This window comes from Acyrthosiphon pisum, chromosome A3, assembly GCF_005508785.2.
Source record: "Acyrthosiphon pisum isolate AL4f chromosome A3, pea_aphid_22Mar2018_4r6ur, whole genome shotgun sequence".
NCBI lineage: Eukaryota > Metazoa > Arthropoda > Insecta > Hemiptera > Aphididae > Acyrthosiphon > Acyrthosiphon pisum.
In genome coordinates this window covers 26,826,654-26,848,190 of record NC_042496.1, presented here as the reverse complement: position 1 = coordinate 26,848,190, position 21,537 = coordinate 26,826,654, and the positions used below count along the sequence as shown (strand labels likewise).

At 29.6% G+C, this 21,537-nt stretch overlaps 1 protein-coding gene across 1 annotated transcript; it reads left to right on the top strand.

Moving 5' to 3' along the window:
- The first annotated feature begins 254 nt into the window (after positions 1-254).
- LOC100159731 lies at positions 255-20,956 on the top strand. Its single transcript, XM_001944692.5, has 11 exons — positions 255-411; positions 12,327-12,394; positions 12,473-12,536; positions 12,625-12,735; positions 13,120-13,634; positions 14,191-14,367; positions 14,426-14,569; positions 16,008-16,271; positions 17,113-17,205; positions 18,178-18,379; positions 20,382-20,956. The coding sequence occupies exons 2-11, from the start codon at positions 12,341-12,343 to the stop codon at positions 20,513-20,515; spliced, it is 1,758 nt and encodes a 585-aa protein (XP_001944727.1). The 5' UTR covers positions 255-411; positions 12,327-12,340; the 3' UTR covers positions 20,516-20,956.
- Positions 20,957-21,537: the final 581 nt, after the last annotated feature.

The following is a 21,537-nucleotide window of genomic DNA, read 5'->3' as shown; positions in this document are numbered from 1 at the left end:
CTGTTCATAATAAACTATTAACATTAAAGTTAAATTTCAAAAAAATGTTAATTATTGTTATGTATTGTTATTTGTTTAACTGGTTGTAAAACCCACGCGATTATACCTACTGTACCTACCAATGACAGTGGATAAAAGGTTTAACAACTGTTTGCTTTTCATATATTATATTATAGAGAAATACTTGAAAAATGAAAGTCCTTACCACTCCACTAAAAACCTCTCTTAAGAGATGGCTATATAAAAACAGATGCCTGCGAATTGGATCCTACCAATTGTGAAGGTGAATGCAAAGGAGAACATTGTTTTCAACAATAATATAATATTTTGTGAGTTATATTTAAATTTACTTTTTGAAATAGTGTTTGTGCTCGTCAGAATCACTTGCTTCTAACAGTTTCTGAAAAAAAGGTAAGTAAGAAATTAAACAAAAACTTAATCAATATTTTACTAAAACGTATCTCTCGCGTAGCGATAAATTAATAAAAATCATTTGTTAACTGAATATTTTACACAAATCATCATCATATAATTATTATTGTCGCTTCGAGCTCAGACTTTGAATACCACACTCTCAAATAATAATTTCGAGGTGAATACATATAGAATATACGTAATATTGACTTAGAAAAAAACACCCTGAATATTAGATAAAAAATAATCATATTAAAGGGATGATTCGTCTTGCACAATTTAATAACAACCAGCTTAAAAGTAAACAAATTATTACTTGGCTATAACGTGCTACAAGTTTCTAGCCATTCAAAGCATTTTTTACACAACTATGTAGGTAGATATTTAAGATAGTCGATAGAAATCCGATATTTTATATTATATTAAGTTCGTGCAGAACGAAACATAATCTATTATAATAACACCTATATATTTCACTACAGCTTAGACTTACGTCGTACTATCATAGAATATATAACTTGGAAAGTATTTCCTTTGCTTAGCAAAAAAAAACTTTGCAATTGTTTGAAATAGTCTCTTCTTCTAACGTTGAATATTTCTGAAAATATAAATTATAACACACGTTTGTATTAATTATTAGACACGTACATTTTAAATTACTTTCAATAAAGCTAATTTTAATTTTGATTTCATTAGTATTCTGCGAGCAGTTTCTAGAGTTCCATGTTATACGTATAATAATTTTATATTGTAATTAGTTTAAAAAATTTTTCTTTGTCATCGTCAAATTTTTTATGTTTAAGCAATATATTATTTTAAAATTAACTTCTCCTTTGAACTTGGTAGATTCGTTTAAATTCTGAGAGAGCCTTTAGTTCTACAATCCCTAAGTGTTTTTATTTTGTGGTCATCAAAAACTAAAAAAAGTTCCGTATTGTTCCAGCGTAATATACCTAATTGAACGTGAATATTGTACTCTTATAATATTATTTTTTAACATATACCCGAAATTATTTGAAAAATTAACGAAATATATAAACAAAATAAAAATAAAACAGTATTAACTTAACTATTTTTGGATAAACTAGAAAATTAGATTTCAAATACAATAATTATTGTCACATTAAAATTGAAAAATATAAAGTTATATCATGTTATACTATTAAACTTTAAGCAGCTTAAACACTTTAAACTTTGTTAAAACAAATAATTACACTTAAGATAAATTTTTGGCATACAATTGTAATAGAGTCCAATAATTAAATGTCATAAAATCTATTAATAATTTAAGCTAATTTAAGTAAAAAATATAGGTACCAATAATAATTTTAACAAAATAGTGCTAAATATTAACATTGTAATTAACATATTTCAAATGCACAGGATTATTATTAACCGATGTTTAGTTCATGAGTTTAAGAACGAAGGTTAGGTTTTACACAAATACTTTTTTAATATGGTGATTATAATTTTTAACCCAACATTTCTCGGCAACATTCATTTAAAATCTTTCTAATTAATCAAAACTAAAAATATTCATATTATTTGAACTAATTTGAATTTTGATTGACCCAATTTTATAAATGTATCTATATTATAATATATTCAAGCATTTTTTCAAAAAGTGTTTTTATTTGTTATTAATTAAAGTTTTAGTGTTCAAAAACCTATTTAATTGAAACATATTAAACACACTGCACACATACAAATAACTGTACCAACAAATCTGGATATATTTATTAATATCTATTATTTCAGTTATTATGAATTATGAATAAATTAACATATTTAACCATTAATAATTGCATAATATCATATTATGTATGTATACATAATATCATATTATGTATGTATAGTAAGTATAGTAACAATCATTCTGTGGCTTATTCAGTTCATAATTTTTATTATAAAACACATAATTTAGCAAGTTATAATATATTATATTGTCTTGCTTTTGAATCAAAAATAATTATATTCAATTAAAGTTATTATCATGTTTTTCTTGTATACTTTTATTTCATAAAACTAGGCAATTTAATGTTCTTATCTATTTTTTTATATAATAAAATTAGGTTTTAGTATTTTAGAGATAAAAAACTATAATCATAATTTTCTAAATCCATAGACATTATTTTTTATTCAACCTTGATTGTATTTTTAAATTACGAAGACTCGTTGGATAACTAATGAATGAAAATAATAATAATAAAATAAGACGAATTCAGCTTTGTATAAAAGTAATATTATTATTTAATAATAAATAATTTTGAAATGTCGTTAGGTATTCATTTTGTTAAATTGTGTATTAGGATAAAGTAATGCCAAGTCTCATGAAAAAATGATTAATTTAATAGTTCATTAAAATTTAATGGACCAATCATGAGCCACTAAATCATATAAAAGTGTTCAGTATTGATCCATTAAATGTTTGATTATACAACAAGGCATAATTCAAAAACAATTAAATGTTCTAAAATTCTGGTATTTATTAAAAACAATTTTTCTAAATATCCATACAATACCATCAGTATAAATAATAATACTTTAGTAGGAATATACATAATAGTATTTAACAGCACATAGTGTGTTAACTAGAAACTAAATAAAAGCTTCACCATAATTTAATACAATATAGTTAGTTATAATACTTCCTCTCAATATAGACCTACAGAATGTGTGGGAAAAATGTGGGAAAAATGTTCTATATAGGATTTTTATTTGTTTTCATATCTATAATTATTATCTTTTCAGAACGAATATAATGGTTTTTCTTACGGTCTACGTCTATTGTAAATGAAAATTCCTTTTAATGGTTTGCTTTGTATCTTTACCTGGAGGGTTCGATTTAGCTTCATATCGATTCACTCAAAAACTATATTCCCATATAATTAATATTCTGATAAACTGACCAATTGTTGATAATCAGTATACAATTCTGTTGTTTTTATTATTTCTCAAAGAAATAATATACGATCATTATATACTAATAAAAATAATACACAAATAATTAATGCAGAAATAACAAGATCGTAAAATATTTTCGTCGCGAATTATAAATTATACCTACCTATATAGTACCTATATAATATGATTCCAATCTCCGACTGGAATAGGTTACCTACTAATTTTAAGACATCGTACAAAAACGATTAACCATAATATTGTATTTAAAATAAAACAGCTCGTTACGTAAAAATATGAATATTATTTTATCATAATATTAGTAAAATAACTATACGTTTGATGCCTAGAAGCTCGTTACGGTTTGCGATAAGAAATCACACGCCTTCTAAAACGCCAAAATAATATTATATAATATGTATGCGCAGTTTGGCGCTTGTGTATTTGACTTTGATAACGTCAGACACTTACTTTTACCGCCGTGAACAGAACCGTTCTCGATTATCGGTTTTAATATTTTTTTTTTCCCCCCATTGTTTTCTGGGTGAGGAGGAGACTGCAGCTGAGACCACGATATCGAGTAAGATATCATAATAAAATATGTACGGTGCGTCGGTGCGTGATATTATTATTATTTAATATTAATATCGCTTACAACGAGCGCGGCTGACGATTTAACGCCGATCGATGGGAGAAAATCGCAGAGTTTTTGACAACTTCCGTGGCAATAATGCAGCTGCGCCCCACAGCACGCGAAGAACATCGCCGCTCACTTATCATCGGGTCGTGCGCAGCATTGGTAGTAGAAGTGCGGTAGTAGACTTTCCCCCAGACGAGAGGTCGGCGTAAAAGTTCGACGTGCGTTTCAAAGGAACGAAGCGACGACATCAGAAAAATTAGCCCGTCGAAATCGCCGCGGGACCGTCCACGCCCGCGCACGACCACCTGCTGCAGCCGTGCCATCGGATTATTTAATTCCGCGTTGCATTTAATAGCCGAATCATCGATTGATCGGTTTTCCTATATTAGGTATTATTATACTCGAGTACTACAACTACTGTAGCAATACACACAGGTGGATACGCCGGTAAATCATATTTCGTCGAGTACTAATATTATATATATATCGTCCCGCATATTCTATATCCACAAGTCTTATTACGAGTCGTGGTCGTAGACCTTGATGTGCGCGCGGCCTAACCGTTGAAAACACAGACTCATCGATCTCGTACGGTCTTTATATAATAATATTAATAATTTACAATATGACTCAATGTGTAAGGCGGTTTTATAGAGCGCATTACAATAGTTATTATTGGCCCGAATGGTTTCGCGTGTTTGCCCCGAGCAAACATTGTCGGCGAATTTTCCGAAAAACGCGTCGCTCATCGCTCATCTATTCGTATGCAAATCGGACAAAAATGGCCGGATCACGATCACTCGACAATTAAACACTCCGAGCTGATGACAAATCAAAAAGGAGAAATATGACTATAACATTCGCACACCGCGTGCCCGCACACTGCGCAGCCGCCACATGAATAATAATATTATGTATAATATAATAATATTATAACGCATACCTACACACACTTACCTCATATAATATAAAGCTACTTGAGTGTGAAGTTCTTTACCGTCGTCAGCCGGCCGGAAATCAAAACGTTACGAAATACCATCAATGCGGCGTAATAATTGGTCCCGGCGGATCGTGATAATAATATCCGAAGACGCTTTCACGGAACGACGACGACGAATGACCTTTGCCCGGGGGGGGGGATGGGAGCGGGTCAAGTGACTTATGCATTTTCACTTTTTCCTTTGGCCCATACCTCCTCGCGTGCATCAAAACAAACGCGCCGCCGCTGCACATGATACCATGTACATTGTACATATACGGCAGAATAGTAATGTGAAGTTTATTTTTATAATTTATTATGTATATATGTACGTATGTACATTATAATGTATTATACACACGCATATACAGTTGTATTGTTTCTACGCGAGATTACGATTTAATAATATTTGCATAATAATAGAAACGGATAATTTCGTCGGTGTATTATTTAAATAATATGCAAAATTCGTCTGAAACGTAAAAATTGTTGATGCACTATCGTTTAGTTACAGTTTTCGATTAAACGCGATTGTACATTATAATATTCAACGTATTACTGTATGTGTATGTGTGTGTGTGTGTGTGTGTGTGTGTGTGTGTGAACAATTATTATTATTCAAATCGATACTGTCAATGTAAAAGTGCAGATTCCATACGGTTATTTGATTACTGACGCAGTGTTCGTTATTGACACGTTTTTTTTTTTAAATAATAAAATCAAAGTTAAATAATATTAAACATTTATACAATACGATCGCATAGGCTGTAGTATATGCTTCCATACACTTATCTAATTTTTTTACTAAATACCTAGCACATCTTTTTTTTCAAAGTAACCAATCATTAGAACAAACCGATAAAATAATAATATTATACAAATTATTCACACGTAGTCGTATACCCCACGATGTATAATCATTATTGTAAGAATTTATTTTTTATTTTTGCGAACATTTCTTATTTTTAAAGTGATTTTGCGGTTTAGCATTTTTGCTGACTGGGGTAAACGAATCAAATTTACGATCGGGTACATTATCCATTAGTGTTCTATATAAGTAGGTATATAGGCAGAGCTATTATTTATTTATATACTGTTCTTGCAGTGTAGTATAGTTATGCACGCACATATTTCCAAAACATCTCATTAATTTACATAATATTTATTAAGTATATAATAATATAGCATCTCGTAATTGGAGTATTTCTTATTAGTATGGCGGTGTAAATATATTCTTACGGGGGAAATGTCGGTATAATTCTCACAGACGAATAATGAAAAGAAAATTATGAAACGTGTTGCATTTTATTATTTAGATGACCTACAAACAAAAATATAATTTTGAGATTATAGTAAACATGATGAGTAAGTCGAATGGTTTTAAACATTTCATAAACGCATTTAAAAATAAACTATAATATTATTGCAAACGTAATTTTGCACTTATTAGAATTTACAAAAAATAAATATAATATAAAGTTGCATAAAATCCTACCTATATACTGTTTATTTATGCACGATGATATAGAAACAACATTACTAGGTATAACAAACAAATTCAATTTTTTCACATAAAATTATTAAAAATCTGTTTAAAAATGATTTACATATTTTTATATAATGTAACATCTAAATAATGTTTAATCTTTTTGAAAGTATTTTAAATAATAATCACTTTAATATCATTAATTTATGTACGAGATAATCTTAAAAGAATATTTTAACGCTATAATTTATTAATATAAAAAAATAATCTAATAGCTAATAATTAGGGCGTGGATTTAAATGTACTGGAAACAAGACAAATGCCTTAAAAAAATACGATTTATAATGCACTAATAGTATTGCAAAACTAAAAAAAATCACTTAAATTTTTTTAAAAATAATGTTTTATACAAATCGATAAAACAAAAATCTATTTGTATTATTTAAATGACGTAATTTAGCGATATCGCGATTGAAGCAAGTAGTTAATAAAACTACCTATCTATATATTATGCCTATTCAGTTAAACTATCTGCCTGGCCTACAAATGACCAAAATGTCGTTTGTCAGAGTGTTAGACCATCGTGTAACCACCGCCGTTTATGTCTGGTATATAGTTAAAAATATACGTAATAAAAATAATCACATAAACCAAAATAAATAATAGCTATTAAATGTTTTTAGTGGGATAGCTTAAATATGCTAATTTTCCATCAAACCGTTTTCATTTTAATAAAATATGCGAAAAAAATGCAAAATAGAGGTTCATTTTGAAGCTCTTTGATGTATGAAACGAATCTTGTACTTGGAAAGCAATGTCTTAGGACATTCGGAAAAAATTACGATTTTCTTTTAAATCCGCGCCTAACTTATAATATATAAATAATTTTCTACTGTAAATCAATTAAAATGTTTTTTAAAGTTATATTAAATGAGAACGCACCTACCTATGTCAATATTGAATATTTTGAACGTGCACTACTAAATAAATGCTCTCTTGAATGCGTTTATTTTTTTACATGCACCTAGGTATTTTTGTCTGGAATCGTTTTTTTTTCATTTTATAGAACTTTCAAATTATCTTTAATCCTTATTTAAAAAAAATAAAATCTGTATATATCAAAACTCAAGGCTCTCAAAAAAATCCACATCAATAAAAACGATTCAAGGTAACTCCGAACTTTGAGAGAAATGCAATTATTGAGAATTCGTCTGGATAAACAAAACATATTTGCGCACCGATAATTTGATGGTTCCATGGTGGTTATTTTTGACATAGATACTTACCGAGAATTTGGAGATAGAAATGTTCGAATGAGAAAAATGAAAGTAAACATAATATGTATTTGGGCTTCTAGGTTCTTATGACGATGAAAAAATCTGCTTAAACTTTATTATAACGTTTATTGTTCAGTGAGAATGTGACACTTGTTTTTCTTGATATCTACGGGTGTTACGAGGATATTTGTAAAATTACCAACTACTATACATACGGTTTTTATTATACGTAGCCACGTACCCACGTAGGTAGGAATTATTATTATTTATAATCCCTGACTGTCTTGCACAGTTGCACGTGCTATTTGGAAAAATGAAAAAATATTACTCTAATTCATCGGCATTTTTTATCACGGTATAAGGACGTATATTACGATCGAAATAACAATAAAAAAAAAACCATTAGGAAACGCATTTGGGTTTTCTGACCACTCAGCTTATTTCTCACAACAAAAATCGCAAAAAGCATGCACGTGATGAAAACTAATTTATCCGGTCAAGATCAGCCCCGCGTTTATTTGTTCGGTAAATACAATATAACGTAGGTAGGTACTCTAAGCTCGAATGGTAGTTTACATTTCGTCACGTCGCGATGCATATTCGGCATATTAAAATGTGTAAGTATTCCGCGTTGTGCAACTGTAATGGATGTGTGGGTGCGTGCAGCGTGGAAGCAGTTAAATAACGTGTTACACGTCTGATTGCCATTGTTGTTCGGAAAATATTTCAAATAAGAAAAACGCAAGACAAAAATGCAAGAATAGGTTTAAAAAAAAATAGGTTTATTAAATAACAATAAACCAGAGTATCCAGTATAATTAAATGGATTTACACCGTACGCAAAATATAAGTCTCACGGTTTTTCCCCGCTCTTTTCTTACTATGTTTGTTATACATTACGTTACGCGGTGGCATTATAGTTGAATGAAAAATAGGTAGGTACTATTGTAGTATAATATATGTATACTGCAGTGTCTTGTTTAATTATAAATTATAGTGATCCTACGAAAATGCAAGTGATATAATGAGTAAATTATATCACATCTATATACATTATGATTACACATTTACACCCACATAAATTATTTCAACTGTAGTAGGTACACAGTACCTACGTTATTATTATTATTATTATTATTATTATTATTACTATTATTATACACAATGTACGTGTGAATGGTAAATATCTACCACGTAAAATGTATAAGTATCATTATAAGTTCGTCAAACATGATAAATGTAACATTGTGAGCCGACGAAATAACTTATAATATTTATGTGACTTCCTTTTATTTTTATACAGATACGAAAAAATTTAAACTATAAAGTCATACACTTATAGCTATGAAGATAATATAATAAAAATTTTAAAACTTTAAATTATAATAATGCATTTTATGATTTTTTACAATGATGCCAAAAATATTATTTTATGACATTAATCATTTATTTAGATTCGCTAATGTTTTATTTATTCTGTACTCCTCTTGTGGATTCTTTTATGATGATTTATGAACAAAATATTGTCTTTTGAAATTTTAATATTCTTCAACAATTATAATATAATAATGATATATATTAATGTCATTATATGCGTCTAGAAATAAAGTTTATAAACCTTGAATCGGTAGGTTATTACACATTAGAGAATATACCGAATATATAAGTACCTAATAACTACAATACTATATAGTGTTATAATACACTAATTTAAATAATTTACATTCATGTATAAATTTCCTTTTATTGTATAATGTCCAATTATTTTTAAAAATATAAAATATATTGAATGTAGGTATATTTTTCTGATTATTATTCATTGTGTTCCTACTATTAGTACCTAACATCGTTATTCGTTAAGGTATACAAAGGTGTAATAGGACTATAGGACCTAAGGTAAATTAATAAATAACTAAATAATATTAAAGAAACAATTATAAAGAAATGGTAAAAACAAATGTTTATAAATATTAGAAAAAAAAAATTACATAATAATATAAGTGCACATCATTATATCATTATGCATATTTATGCATAAATAAGTATTTATTTCTTGACGTACAAATTTCGATAAATAGAGTTCGTGTGTACTGTCTTGTATTGGTTAACTAAACATATATTATATATGTTTAAAATAAACAAAGTTGAAAAGTTATGTATTATACCTAGCTATATATATAATTATATAATATTATTGGAAATACATTTTAAAACGAATACCATTTATACAGCCACACAGGTAAAATGGACTCATTTTACACACATCACACGTGGGCTACTATATAACGTTCATCAAATTAAAAAAAAATACTGTGAGAATGGAATGGGCTTTTAGGGTTATTTTTCGGGGCTGGCGGCATGCAGAGGTCAAGTAAGGTGCGTTTTTTTTTTATCGGCATAACTGCGTTGGTAAAATTTGCATTGATATCTCCCGAGAGAAATAACAAGCCGAAATGTAGATGTATATATATTATGTAGGTATACATAATATGTAGTAATATAAACCTAGTAGTAATAAAATTAAGTTGAAATGCTAATGAATGACCTCACGACGGAGAACGAGCGCCATCAACAACGGTGGTTATTCGTACTACAGTGATCATCCCAAACGCAAAAGAATAATCCTCATCTTAGGAAAAAAATAAACGATGTATGTAATAAGTCTCCTTCTGATAATGATCTGTAATCACGTGCAAGGATTTTTTTATCATTCCTTTCTATGTTCGTTTCATTTTTGTACCGAAATCCGTCATCAAATAATCAAATAGTAATAATCTCCTCGGGATGTCTGAGTTTTTAATTTTAGAGGTTATTGTGGTAGTATATTATGAAACTACGTTTAATAATTGATGTAATCAAATTAAATCAAATATTTTACCAAAACAACTCAGTATTTCGCATTTTCGCCATATTAAACAATAATATATTTAGTATTTTATATATAAGCATAAATATAATATTTTTTCCTAAACATTTCATAATTTAATATAAAATGTGTTCAATTTATTATTTTGAATAATTTACAAAATTACATAAAATTATATAAATCAATATTTATTTAGTTGTCTTAATTGCAAGATAATAATTTATCACATAGTAGAAAATATTAATAAAATTAAAATTAATAATAATTAGTTGATCTAGAAAATAATTCTTTTATATTCAAAGAAAATTGTGTATTTCGAATACATTTTAAACTTCTTATTGAATATTTAAAAATAAGACTAATATTATATAAGTGATTTATAGCCTAAAGGTATCACGAATCTCTTAAAGGAAAAAAAATACCAGATTTTAAATTTCATCACTAGTTTTCAAATACTTTTTCATGCACCAGACTTTTAGAAAAAATAAAAATAAAACTTTATAGAAGGTAGTATACATATTGACTTGTTTGCTAAGCTTTCGCATTTATCCTCCAGCCTTAATAAATATGAAAATATTTCATAACGAATGACAATGCTCTAACATCGATTCTAGCGAATAATAATAGAGAGTTTCATCAAATAAAATGACAAAATGACAAAATATAAATTAAATTATATTGTATTAGTTACGTAATATCCAATAAAAATTAAATTACTTTTAACTATAAATTCGGTTTGGTTTTTTTCGTATTAAAAAAAAAAATTACTTGTAACTTGAATCAAAACTTATAAGATTGAATAAAAAATATATTTAAACATGATTTAGTAACCAGAAAAATCTGTAAGTATCTAAAAATATTATTACCAACAAATCAATATCAAACTATACTGCTAGAATCTCTCACAAAATTAATAGTATAACTTATAAAAGTATAACACTATAATATTTTAATTGTGTCATTGAAAACGACATGCTAAACAAAATTAAAGATGTATACTTATACAATATTCTTAAAAATGCATGTTTGTTTAGGTATTTAGAGTTTAGTTTTTTAATACCACATTAACAGCTTATATAAATTGTGAAAAAAATGGTAGTTATGCAAATTATATTTTATACCCGATAAATGTGGTTTCAATTGTAATATTTGACTGGTTAGTTGATAAACAATAGTCGAGTTTAAATCGGTACAAGTTTTCCTATGTGGATGTACTAAAAATGTATTGTAAATACCTCACTTTCTTTGTTCGATGTGAAAAAAATCAAATACTTCAGAAACTTTCATACTTATCTATAATTAACGACGTAAAATCTCGTACGGTGGTATTTATGGTAAATATTCATGAAATTATTATTCCTTGGGTGTCTACAATACATCGGCTCTCACGGGCTCTTATCCCATTCTCTTTCCTCCAAATTCCAATTTGTTTTCTAACAATAATCTTGTTACAACTGTTACAATATTATAATGGGATATTATTGGTGTTAGACTGGTTTTAAATATTTTTCATTAAAAAAAAGTAGTGAACCACGTAATTTGTGGGCTATTAATCTTTGAAAAACGAATTCTTTTTTAAAAAAAAAAAACAGGTGAAAGGAGTACAGATAATCCATCAAATTCGAATAAAAACGTCGGTTACTCGAGTTCCCGCTCTACCCGCCTAAAATTTCGATCTATATATTATTGGAAACTATTTCTATAATGTATTATACGCAATATGCATAAGGACCATTAATTCATACATATATGTATCCTTATAGATCGATCTCTCACGATGACCCGTCATTGGGCGACGAGCTTGTTAATCATCGCACAGATATTCAACGCAGTAAGAGAAACCGAATGACACCACTTAAAATAATAATAGCTAACATGATTACCATAATATAACGTAATTGTCTTGCAGGCATGGGGCGGGGAATACGATCGAGCTCTATTCGTCAAATCCGATGACATAAGAAAAGCAAGAGGTAAACAAAGTGGAAAGTGCAGGAAGCCTTCGGCGATCGACGTGCTGTTCATTATTAATATATTTTATTTAACTTGTTCACATTTCAGAGATACACACGAAAGTAGCCCAAATAGCTCCAAATTCTATGGATCAGACGGTAGACCATATACTCACTTGGTTACAGACAAGATATCAAAATCAACAGTCTCAGCGTTTGGGTAATATCATACAAGTTGTTGAATCACTATGTTAAAGAATGAAATTTACTGTTGTGCCGCTGTCTTGGCATTAAATCTGTAAAGAATGTGTGCAATTCAAATTAAATTATCCATCTCTATTCTCTAACTCTGTTCTCTGACTACTTTATAATAGTCTGAACGAATTTTAGATTGAAATTCTTAATTTCTTAAAACTAAGCTATCGTTCGATTTCCATTATTATATAATAATTATATAATTATACATTGATCGATGTGTAATTTTTACTTGGTTAAATTATTACATGTATACGACACCCAATATTATAGTTAATATTATATGTTTTGTACTATACTATATCTACTAAGCGTAGTGTAATCGCGATAACGAATTGCGTTTTTTTAGCTCGCCAGGATAACAACGAACAGCGTCCCCGCCCGTTCGTGGCTTCTCCTGCTCAATCGGACTATCGGGGATATCTACCCCCACAACCACCACCGCAACCGGAGTTCAACATACCAACGACCTCATCACAATATCAGCCCACCGCCACCCCGACCGCAAACATAAGCCCATACTATGGACAGACTTCCGAACCCGGTCAGACGGCACCACCTCCGTTACCGTCGGAGGACACTCCACCACAGCCCCTGGCACCGATTGCGGGGTCCGAACCACTACCCTCGTCGTCTCCAAACGTCTCACCACAGACACCGGGCTTTGTGGACGAGCCAACCAGTTTTCAGGTCCTAAATCCATCGGTGCGACCAGAATTTAATAACCCAGAAACCGTTCAAATCAACAACAATGACATTGCACACCCCCCACACATACACGAGATGAACGTGCAATGTTCGAAAGATATGATGACCATTAACGTCGAGTTCAACAAACCGTACGATGGCGTCATTTACTCAAAGGTTAGTATGATAAATTGTTATTGTTCTATGTGAGTTTTTCAAAATCGCCAAAAACCTAGCTACCTATTTAATTCTCATCAGAAAACTTGGGCTACCTCGGGATTTACACGTTTTTAGGTCAACAATCCGTTACTTTCATAATAAGTAAAAATTGTTATGGGTATTTTTTATTATTTAGATAATTGTTTTTAATGATAACATCTGCCTACTGTCTTAATAATATTATTTAACAATTTGCAATGGTATAATTGTTATCATCGGTGAGGCGGTAACGATGCACATAGGTACTTAATGTTTTATTATTTGTATATTATATATATTATAAATTATAAGCCATCCGTAAAAAATCATCCAAACCCGCCACTGACCACTGCGCTGGCATAATAATGATTATAATTCATTATATTCGGCCTGCACATATTATATAATAGCGTTCGGTGGGTCGTCCGGCGCACGCGAATTCCCAGAAAATCCACCCACTCGAAATACCGACCGCTTTAATGTGTTATTATTCGACCTCATGCCGATAAATACGCATAATTATTGTTCCACACAGGGGTTCTATAACACACCGGAGTGCAGATATGTGAACCCGAATTCCGGCCAGACAAAGTATTCGTTCAAAGTGATGTTGAACTCTTGCGGGACACATTTCGTCGACGAGTTCTCTTCGGGCAAACAGGCGTATTTGGAAAACGTATTGGTCGTGCAAAACGAACCTGGTATACAAGAAGTAAGTTCCGGTCATCGCGCCGTTCGTAATACACTCATAACCATGACAATTCGTTTAGGTCTGGGACGTCATACGCAGTGTCAGATGTCTGTGGGAAGGCAATTTGAACAAAGCTCTGTCTATTGCGTTGAACATCGGTATGTTGAACCAGGAAGTGGTGACGTTCAGTGGAGATACGGCGACTGCCCGACTTGATATCCAAGTAACGACCATCATAATATTATTATTACTGTTTTAATCGGATTTTTTCGATAACAAACATAACACCTGGCAATGAAAGCCAGTGTATTATGTTCCTCGAACGTAGGTAATATTCTTAAATAAATAATGTGCATTTCATTATATTATTACAAAACGAGCCGGTATAAAGCAAAATGTTATTATTAGTAAACAATAGATCAATAGCATGATAATAATAATATGTTTATAATAACTTGAAAACTCTGTCGATAAATTCTGTTTTATTAAGTTTTTTTTTTTTTAATAAAATATAATTTATACAAGATAAATCGTTAATACAACTTAACACGTAATTAATTTTTAAGCAAAAATAATATTAACAAACGGTGGGTTGACATATAAATAATTATATGTCAACCCACCGGTTGTATATTAAATTTTAGTAATTAATTCAAACTTTATCATGGTAGCTTTTATTATTATTTTGAAAATCACTTGTTTCGATCAAGAACTTAACTCCTACGCGTTCCCATAAACCTAACGACAATCATTATTAATAATATATTTATACAGCGCAATAATTAATTATAAATAGTATTACTCATTTAAAAATGTATGTATTCAATTTCCTTCGGGAAAGTGGTATACAATGAAATTTATAATACAGTTTTCTGATAGGTACCTAATACCTATATTATGTATGATGTATCTGGAAACAAATTATAGGTCTCTGATCGTAAATAGTATTGTTAAAAAAAGTACCGAAGGTATAAAAAGTATTAGGAAAAAAATGTGGGTACCTACTTGAAAAAAAACAAATTCATAAAGAATGTGCTTGTACTTACAATAATAAAAATAATTTATATTTTTACTATAGTACAATTATTTAATCTTTTGTTTAAATTGTCGACAAATTATTATGTGCTATGTGTAGGTAGTATAACACCTATAACGGCTATAACTGTAATGGGAAAACTCGTTAAAAAAAAATTTTAAAAACACTAAATCGTTTAGAAACATTTTGTGAACATTTAGTTAGATAACAAATTACCTACATAACGTTTATTTTATCAAGCATAAGCTATATAGGTAATGCATAATATTATATTATTATATGCCATACACAACAATAGAAAACGGTATACCTATCTATGAATTACTGTTACTGTTCATAATGATTGCCTGTTTAACTATTTTATTATTATTATTATTATTTCATTTATTTTTAATGTTTTGATTTAATCATATATTATCAAGCAGATATAGTCGCAGTATTTTTTCTGAATGTTTCTTAGCTATTACATTTTGTACCAATACTTTTTTATCGTTTCTTTTTCCTACGATTCTAATAATAATTATATGTGGCAAAATACTAGTTGCTCTAATATAATATATATATATATTTTTATATATTTCAACTTTGTCTGTACTAACGCCATTGAATACGCGCGTTCTTGCAGACCGGCAAAGGACCGTTCGCACCGATCGCTAGCGGTCTAGTGAAAATCGGCGAGACCATGACGTTGGTCGTGACGGTGGACGGCGACCCCGGATTCAACATCTTAGTGAGGGAATGCGTGGCCCGTGACAACAACCCCGAGTCGGGCAATCAACTGCAGCTGACCGACGCCCAAGGGTGCGTGTCGAAACCCAAGCTTTTCGGTAGCTTCCAAACGACGACGAACCCGGCTACTGGTTCGTTGATAGCCTACGCATACTTCCAAGTACGTATATAATATAATAGAAAGCGTTAATTTTATCGTATCATGTTAAGTCATTGAATGTTTATGTAATTGTAATCACTCGACATAATAAAGAGGGGAGGGGGAGGAGACGAATACTAAAAAATAAGCATAAAAACTTTCAAACGTTATTGATATTTTCTAGAACATTAAAATCGGCGACTTAAGAGTTTTATGAATAAAAAATGTTAATTTAAAATTATTTTAATCGGTAGTATTTCACTGCTATAATACTGATTATAACGATTATATTATACAGTGTGTTATAAATAATACATATTTTAAATTGTCATATTATCCGTGAAAAATATTGTTTTTCATTTTTTTGAAATTCCATTTTATCGATCCGTAATCATTGTTATATTGTAAGATGTCTTCATATTTTGTTTTTCGCTCAGTCCAACTTATTCTTTGTATCTTTTTTCAACACCAAATTTCTAGAGAATCATCTGACATATTTTTTTATTTTTATTTATTGCCCTTGCTCACACATATTATATAATATATTAGAATGTCACACTCCAGATATACGTTTTTATTAGCTTCTTTTTTGGTATTTATGTTCATATTTTGTACTATAAATATTTTTGAATTTTACTACCTATATAATAGATACTAAGTGTATAAATGCTCCGTGTTATATTTAAATTTTAAACCTACGCATATTACATTTTTTATTTAATACAATGCGAGAGGGTCAATCTCAAAATATTCTTTAATTTTGGTTCTAACATCCAACCTCTGCCACATCATTGACACCGATGATATGTATATTAAATATGATATCGATAACTTATGGATATTATGTACTATAACTTTATAGGCGTTCAAATTTCCGGACGTCATGGACCTGTTGATCGAGTGCAACGTCGAACTGTGTAAAGCCAACTGTCAGCCGTGTTCAGAAACGAATCAAGTGCGTATAATAAATACAATATAATAACATGTACCTAGTAAAAATTATAATAATGATAATCTCGTTTAAGTCAAACGATAAAATAATATTATAATACCTACTTGTCGATTAAGTTGAAGTAGCGAAAGTAACCTGTCAAATAATTATACTATTGTCAATATTTTAGACGAGATTCCAATCGACGTTTAAAATGGCTTTTAAATATTACGTGATGACATTTTAAAGCGTCCGATATAACATAGATTGTGCTGTCGGAAGGTGCGTCTAATTCGGAATATTATATTATATGGTATTATTTATCGCACAACAACCGTCAGAAATGTCCGGAGAAAATAAATCCAACGAAACCGTATAGAATCACCGGATAATCGCTCACCTGCCATACGTATACATTATAATTATATATTATACGGTGCGGTGCGATATACAATTGCATAGTATTATAATGTACAAGTATTTTACCAGATCTTATAAACTGTAATTTATATAATTATCATCCGTTAATAATTATTACCACATTATAACATATACTTATATACTGGCGGTGCAGATGTCCACCGGACTTTTACCGATTGTTTCGGCGATTCCTCGGAGGATTGAAAATTATTTGAAACCGACCGCGCGTAAAAAGTGGAATGTATATATTGATAGGCATCGTTATTATACCTGTCCATTAGTCATTACATAATATTATAATAATCACCTAGAATCGAGAGATAATGCTGGTTTTGTATTGTTTTTCTTTTTCACCAATTTCTCCGTTCTCGCGCGAAATAGGTATTTTTTTTTTTCCATCTCTTACAGTCAGTTAAATAATTTTTCCTACTCACAATACCAATTTATAAACAAAACTGCGCGGTTGCAGCAGTAGGCCGCACGACCGGCTGGCTGGCGGGGCTTTCACTCGTGGATGTCACAGGTCACGATCACGCGCATATAGTGATAATAATAATAAAAATAATTGTTCTGCAGAAAATCGATCCCGGTCGTAAAAGACGAGACGTGCACAGCAATATTGCGACGAACAATACTACGATCAATACGTCCGGCGACAGTGCGGATTCTATGATGTTGGTCGGTCGCGTACACGTTTACTCGCCCGATGACCTGCTGGCCGACAATTTCAATCAGACCGCCACCGACGTGCTGGATCCGCTACAGGCGTTCACGACGGGTAATGATAAAAAAACCACGACGATGATGATAATAATAATAATAATAATAATATCAATAAAACTACATAATACGCGACATTGATTGTAAATACTAGTTTATAACCACATTATAATCAATGGTAGGTATAATATAATTCTGTCGTTAAAGCTCTAGGTCGTCGTTAAACGACGAAATCAGTTTTTTTGATGTAGGTAGCATTTATCATAATAATGTGTAAATAAATTGTAAAGAACATAATATTGTATACGCATCCGGATAAAAATGGTCGACGACCATTCCGAGCTGCAACGAAATACAACCATTTTGGTATTATTTCAATCAAATCAACTTTGTGTTATCATTATAACATCGCGTGCGGCATTTTATATTGTTTCGTACATCATATTAGCAGCGTAAACGTCTTTTTAGTTTTTGACGACGTGCATCATCAATCGTCAGTTATAGTTACGAAAATTAATATGAATTAATGTTCATACTATATGACATTAAAAAGGTACTTATGTACATTTTAAAGATTTTAAATGTGTATTTAATATTATCATATTGTTAAGCAGCTCCTAAAACTTGCATGTACAATTAATAAATGCAATACTAAGCACTTTTAAAATCTGTTAGTAAACTAAACTATATATTGACGCCCAAACATATAATGATGTAAACGTACCTAATAACTATACGGTAATATTGATAAAATCATCGAGCAAATAAATAATTAAACTTAAGCAGTTTAGCGTCGTCGTTTTGCACTTTCGAGGGAAGATAATGTTTGTTACTACGGTGTTCAGAGTTGAAAGCGGTATCTATAATTTATAAGTAACATATCGCATTGTGTTATTAACTAGATACTCACCAACAACGCAATCATTAATTTAGGAAATGTCTACTGATTGTTCGAAAACCTATATATACCTAGCAATATGATGATGGTGAAACTGCATTCACAAAATATACACAAGTCCATTTTTAAGAATAATATAATAATATATTATTTATAATTATTCTATTCATACAAATTTATTTATTAGATAATGACTAATTAATAACCATCGAAATTGTTCATTATCAAGTATAGGCGTATATTATAGTTATATACCTTTAAAGTCAACAATATTAACTTTCACTTAAAAACATAATTAAAATACAAAATAATATATTACGCGAATCTGTAAAGAAGATAACAGCTTATATTATAGTGAATTATTATTTATGACTTAATATAGGAAGCGTGCAATTCGTTTTTTTTAACTCGCATCAAAATTAATATTATTATTAAAATAAATGAATTATGTATATTTTTAATTTTGATGCGTGAGTAATGAGTATAGTACAATATACATAATATGTACAATGTATCTATAGATACATTCTATAAGGGTTATGCCATTTAGTATAATTAAAATTATAATATTACATATTATTATAGATACACTCATAACTCGTATATGATAGTTGATGATAACATAAGAAAGTTACTTTTTTATTTTCTACTGAAGCATTACATCTTCTTTAAAATATATTTTCAACTCTGTGAACTACCCACCATAAATTCTTGATGTAACAAACATTTTTTTTTTCCTTTTCAAAATTCACTTTACCGTTTAATATAGGTTTAGGATAAGCACGAAATCTGGAAATCATGATATAATGTAATTATTCAGAATTCCAACAATTTAACTACACCAAGGCTGCTACTACATAAAGTTTTTTTTTGACGATAATATTATAATAATACAAAATACTTTGTACCATAGTAGGTATGTTAATAATTTTAATTTTTCATACAGTTTAAGTATGTCGTTAGTTTTTATCTCGTTGTATTATAATATAATATTTTAGTACCTATAGTTTCATATCACACTAAAGGTAGTGATTAAACATAACAATATAACTTATAAATACGCACCCAACTGTACGTCGCGTCGTAAAATACGACTAATATTATGACGTTTATAATATTTTTGTAGAAAATAAATTTATTGTCAATTTTCATCTGTTCGCAGGCGACCGAACTTTGTGCATCTCATCAAAAAAGTTTTATATGACCTATTCGTTTATGGTCGCAGTGACATTAATATCGAGTGCAATGAGCATGATCCTGTGGATTCGATTACAACGCAAGATCTATAAAGATTAAATAGTCACTAAATATAGAATGTGTTTTAAATGATTTGTTTTCGAGATTGAATTTTATCATTTTTATTTCAATTTGTTACTTGAAAAATAAGCGTGATAGCCTGGACAGAAAACACTTTTCAATTGCGTTATATTAGTGATGATCGATCATTTTAAATGGTTATTGTAAACGCATATCATGTTATTTTTTTTTATAAACGTATAACGTATTTATATATATTATATTATACAGAATATTTACTATTTTTTTATAATTTTTTTATTATTTTTTTTACGTTTCCAACAATACAATTATTTTAGAACTTTTATGTATTTGTAAATTATATTACACTATAATATTATCTAAACTATGTATTTAGCACTTAATTTCTAATTTTTAACTATAATATAAATATTATGAAGTGTACATAATATGAAGAATTTTTGTATGTGTAATGTGTATGTATTTTATAAGCGAAATAAACTCACATTTATAATAATGAAATTGTTATATAATCTAATTTTACCTATTTCGTTTTATTAAATTGTTTTTATTAACTATTTGAAGCACAATAATATTTGTGTATGATGAAATATGGTTTGTGCAGTAAAACGGAACAGTTGCTTTAAATAAGTAGGTACTCATTACAGTGTTACAATTATTTAAAAACAATGGTGCATCTAAATTGAATTCTTCAAACGTAACACGTCGTGAAATTATGCGTGTATATACTGCAGCACATAGAATCAGAACCGGCTCAAATGAAAATAGTGAACTAGGCAAAATCAAATTTTGCTGCCCCTAACAATATAATATTATCAGTATTTTGAAAATGCCGCCCTCTTACTAAAGTGCTGCTTAAGTGCCGCCCTAGGCGTGGACCTATGTCGCCTACCCCTTGAGCCGGGTCTGCATAGAATAGTCGTGCTACGAGGGGAGGTTCAAAGTTCCGAAGGCTCCAAATTACAATATCGATTTATATTTTTATTATTAGTTTGTTTTAAAAAACACATTTTATATATTTTCTTTCTTTAACATTTCAT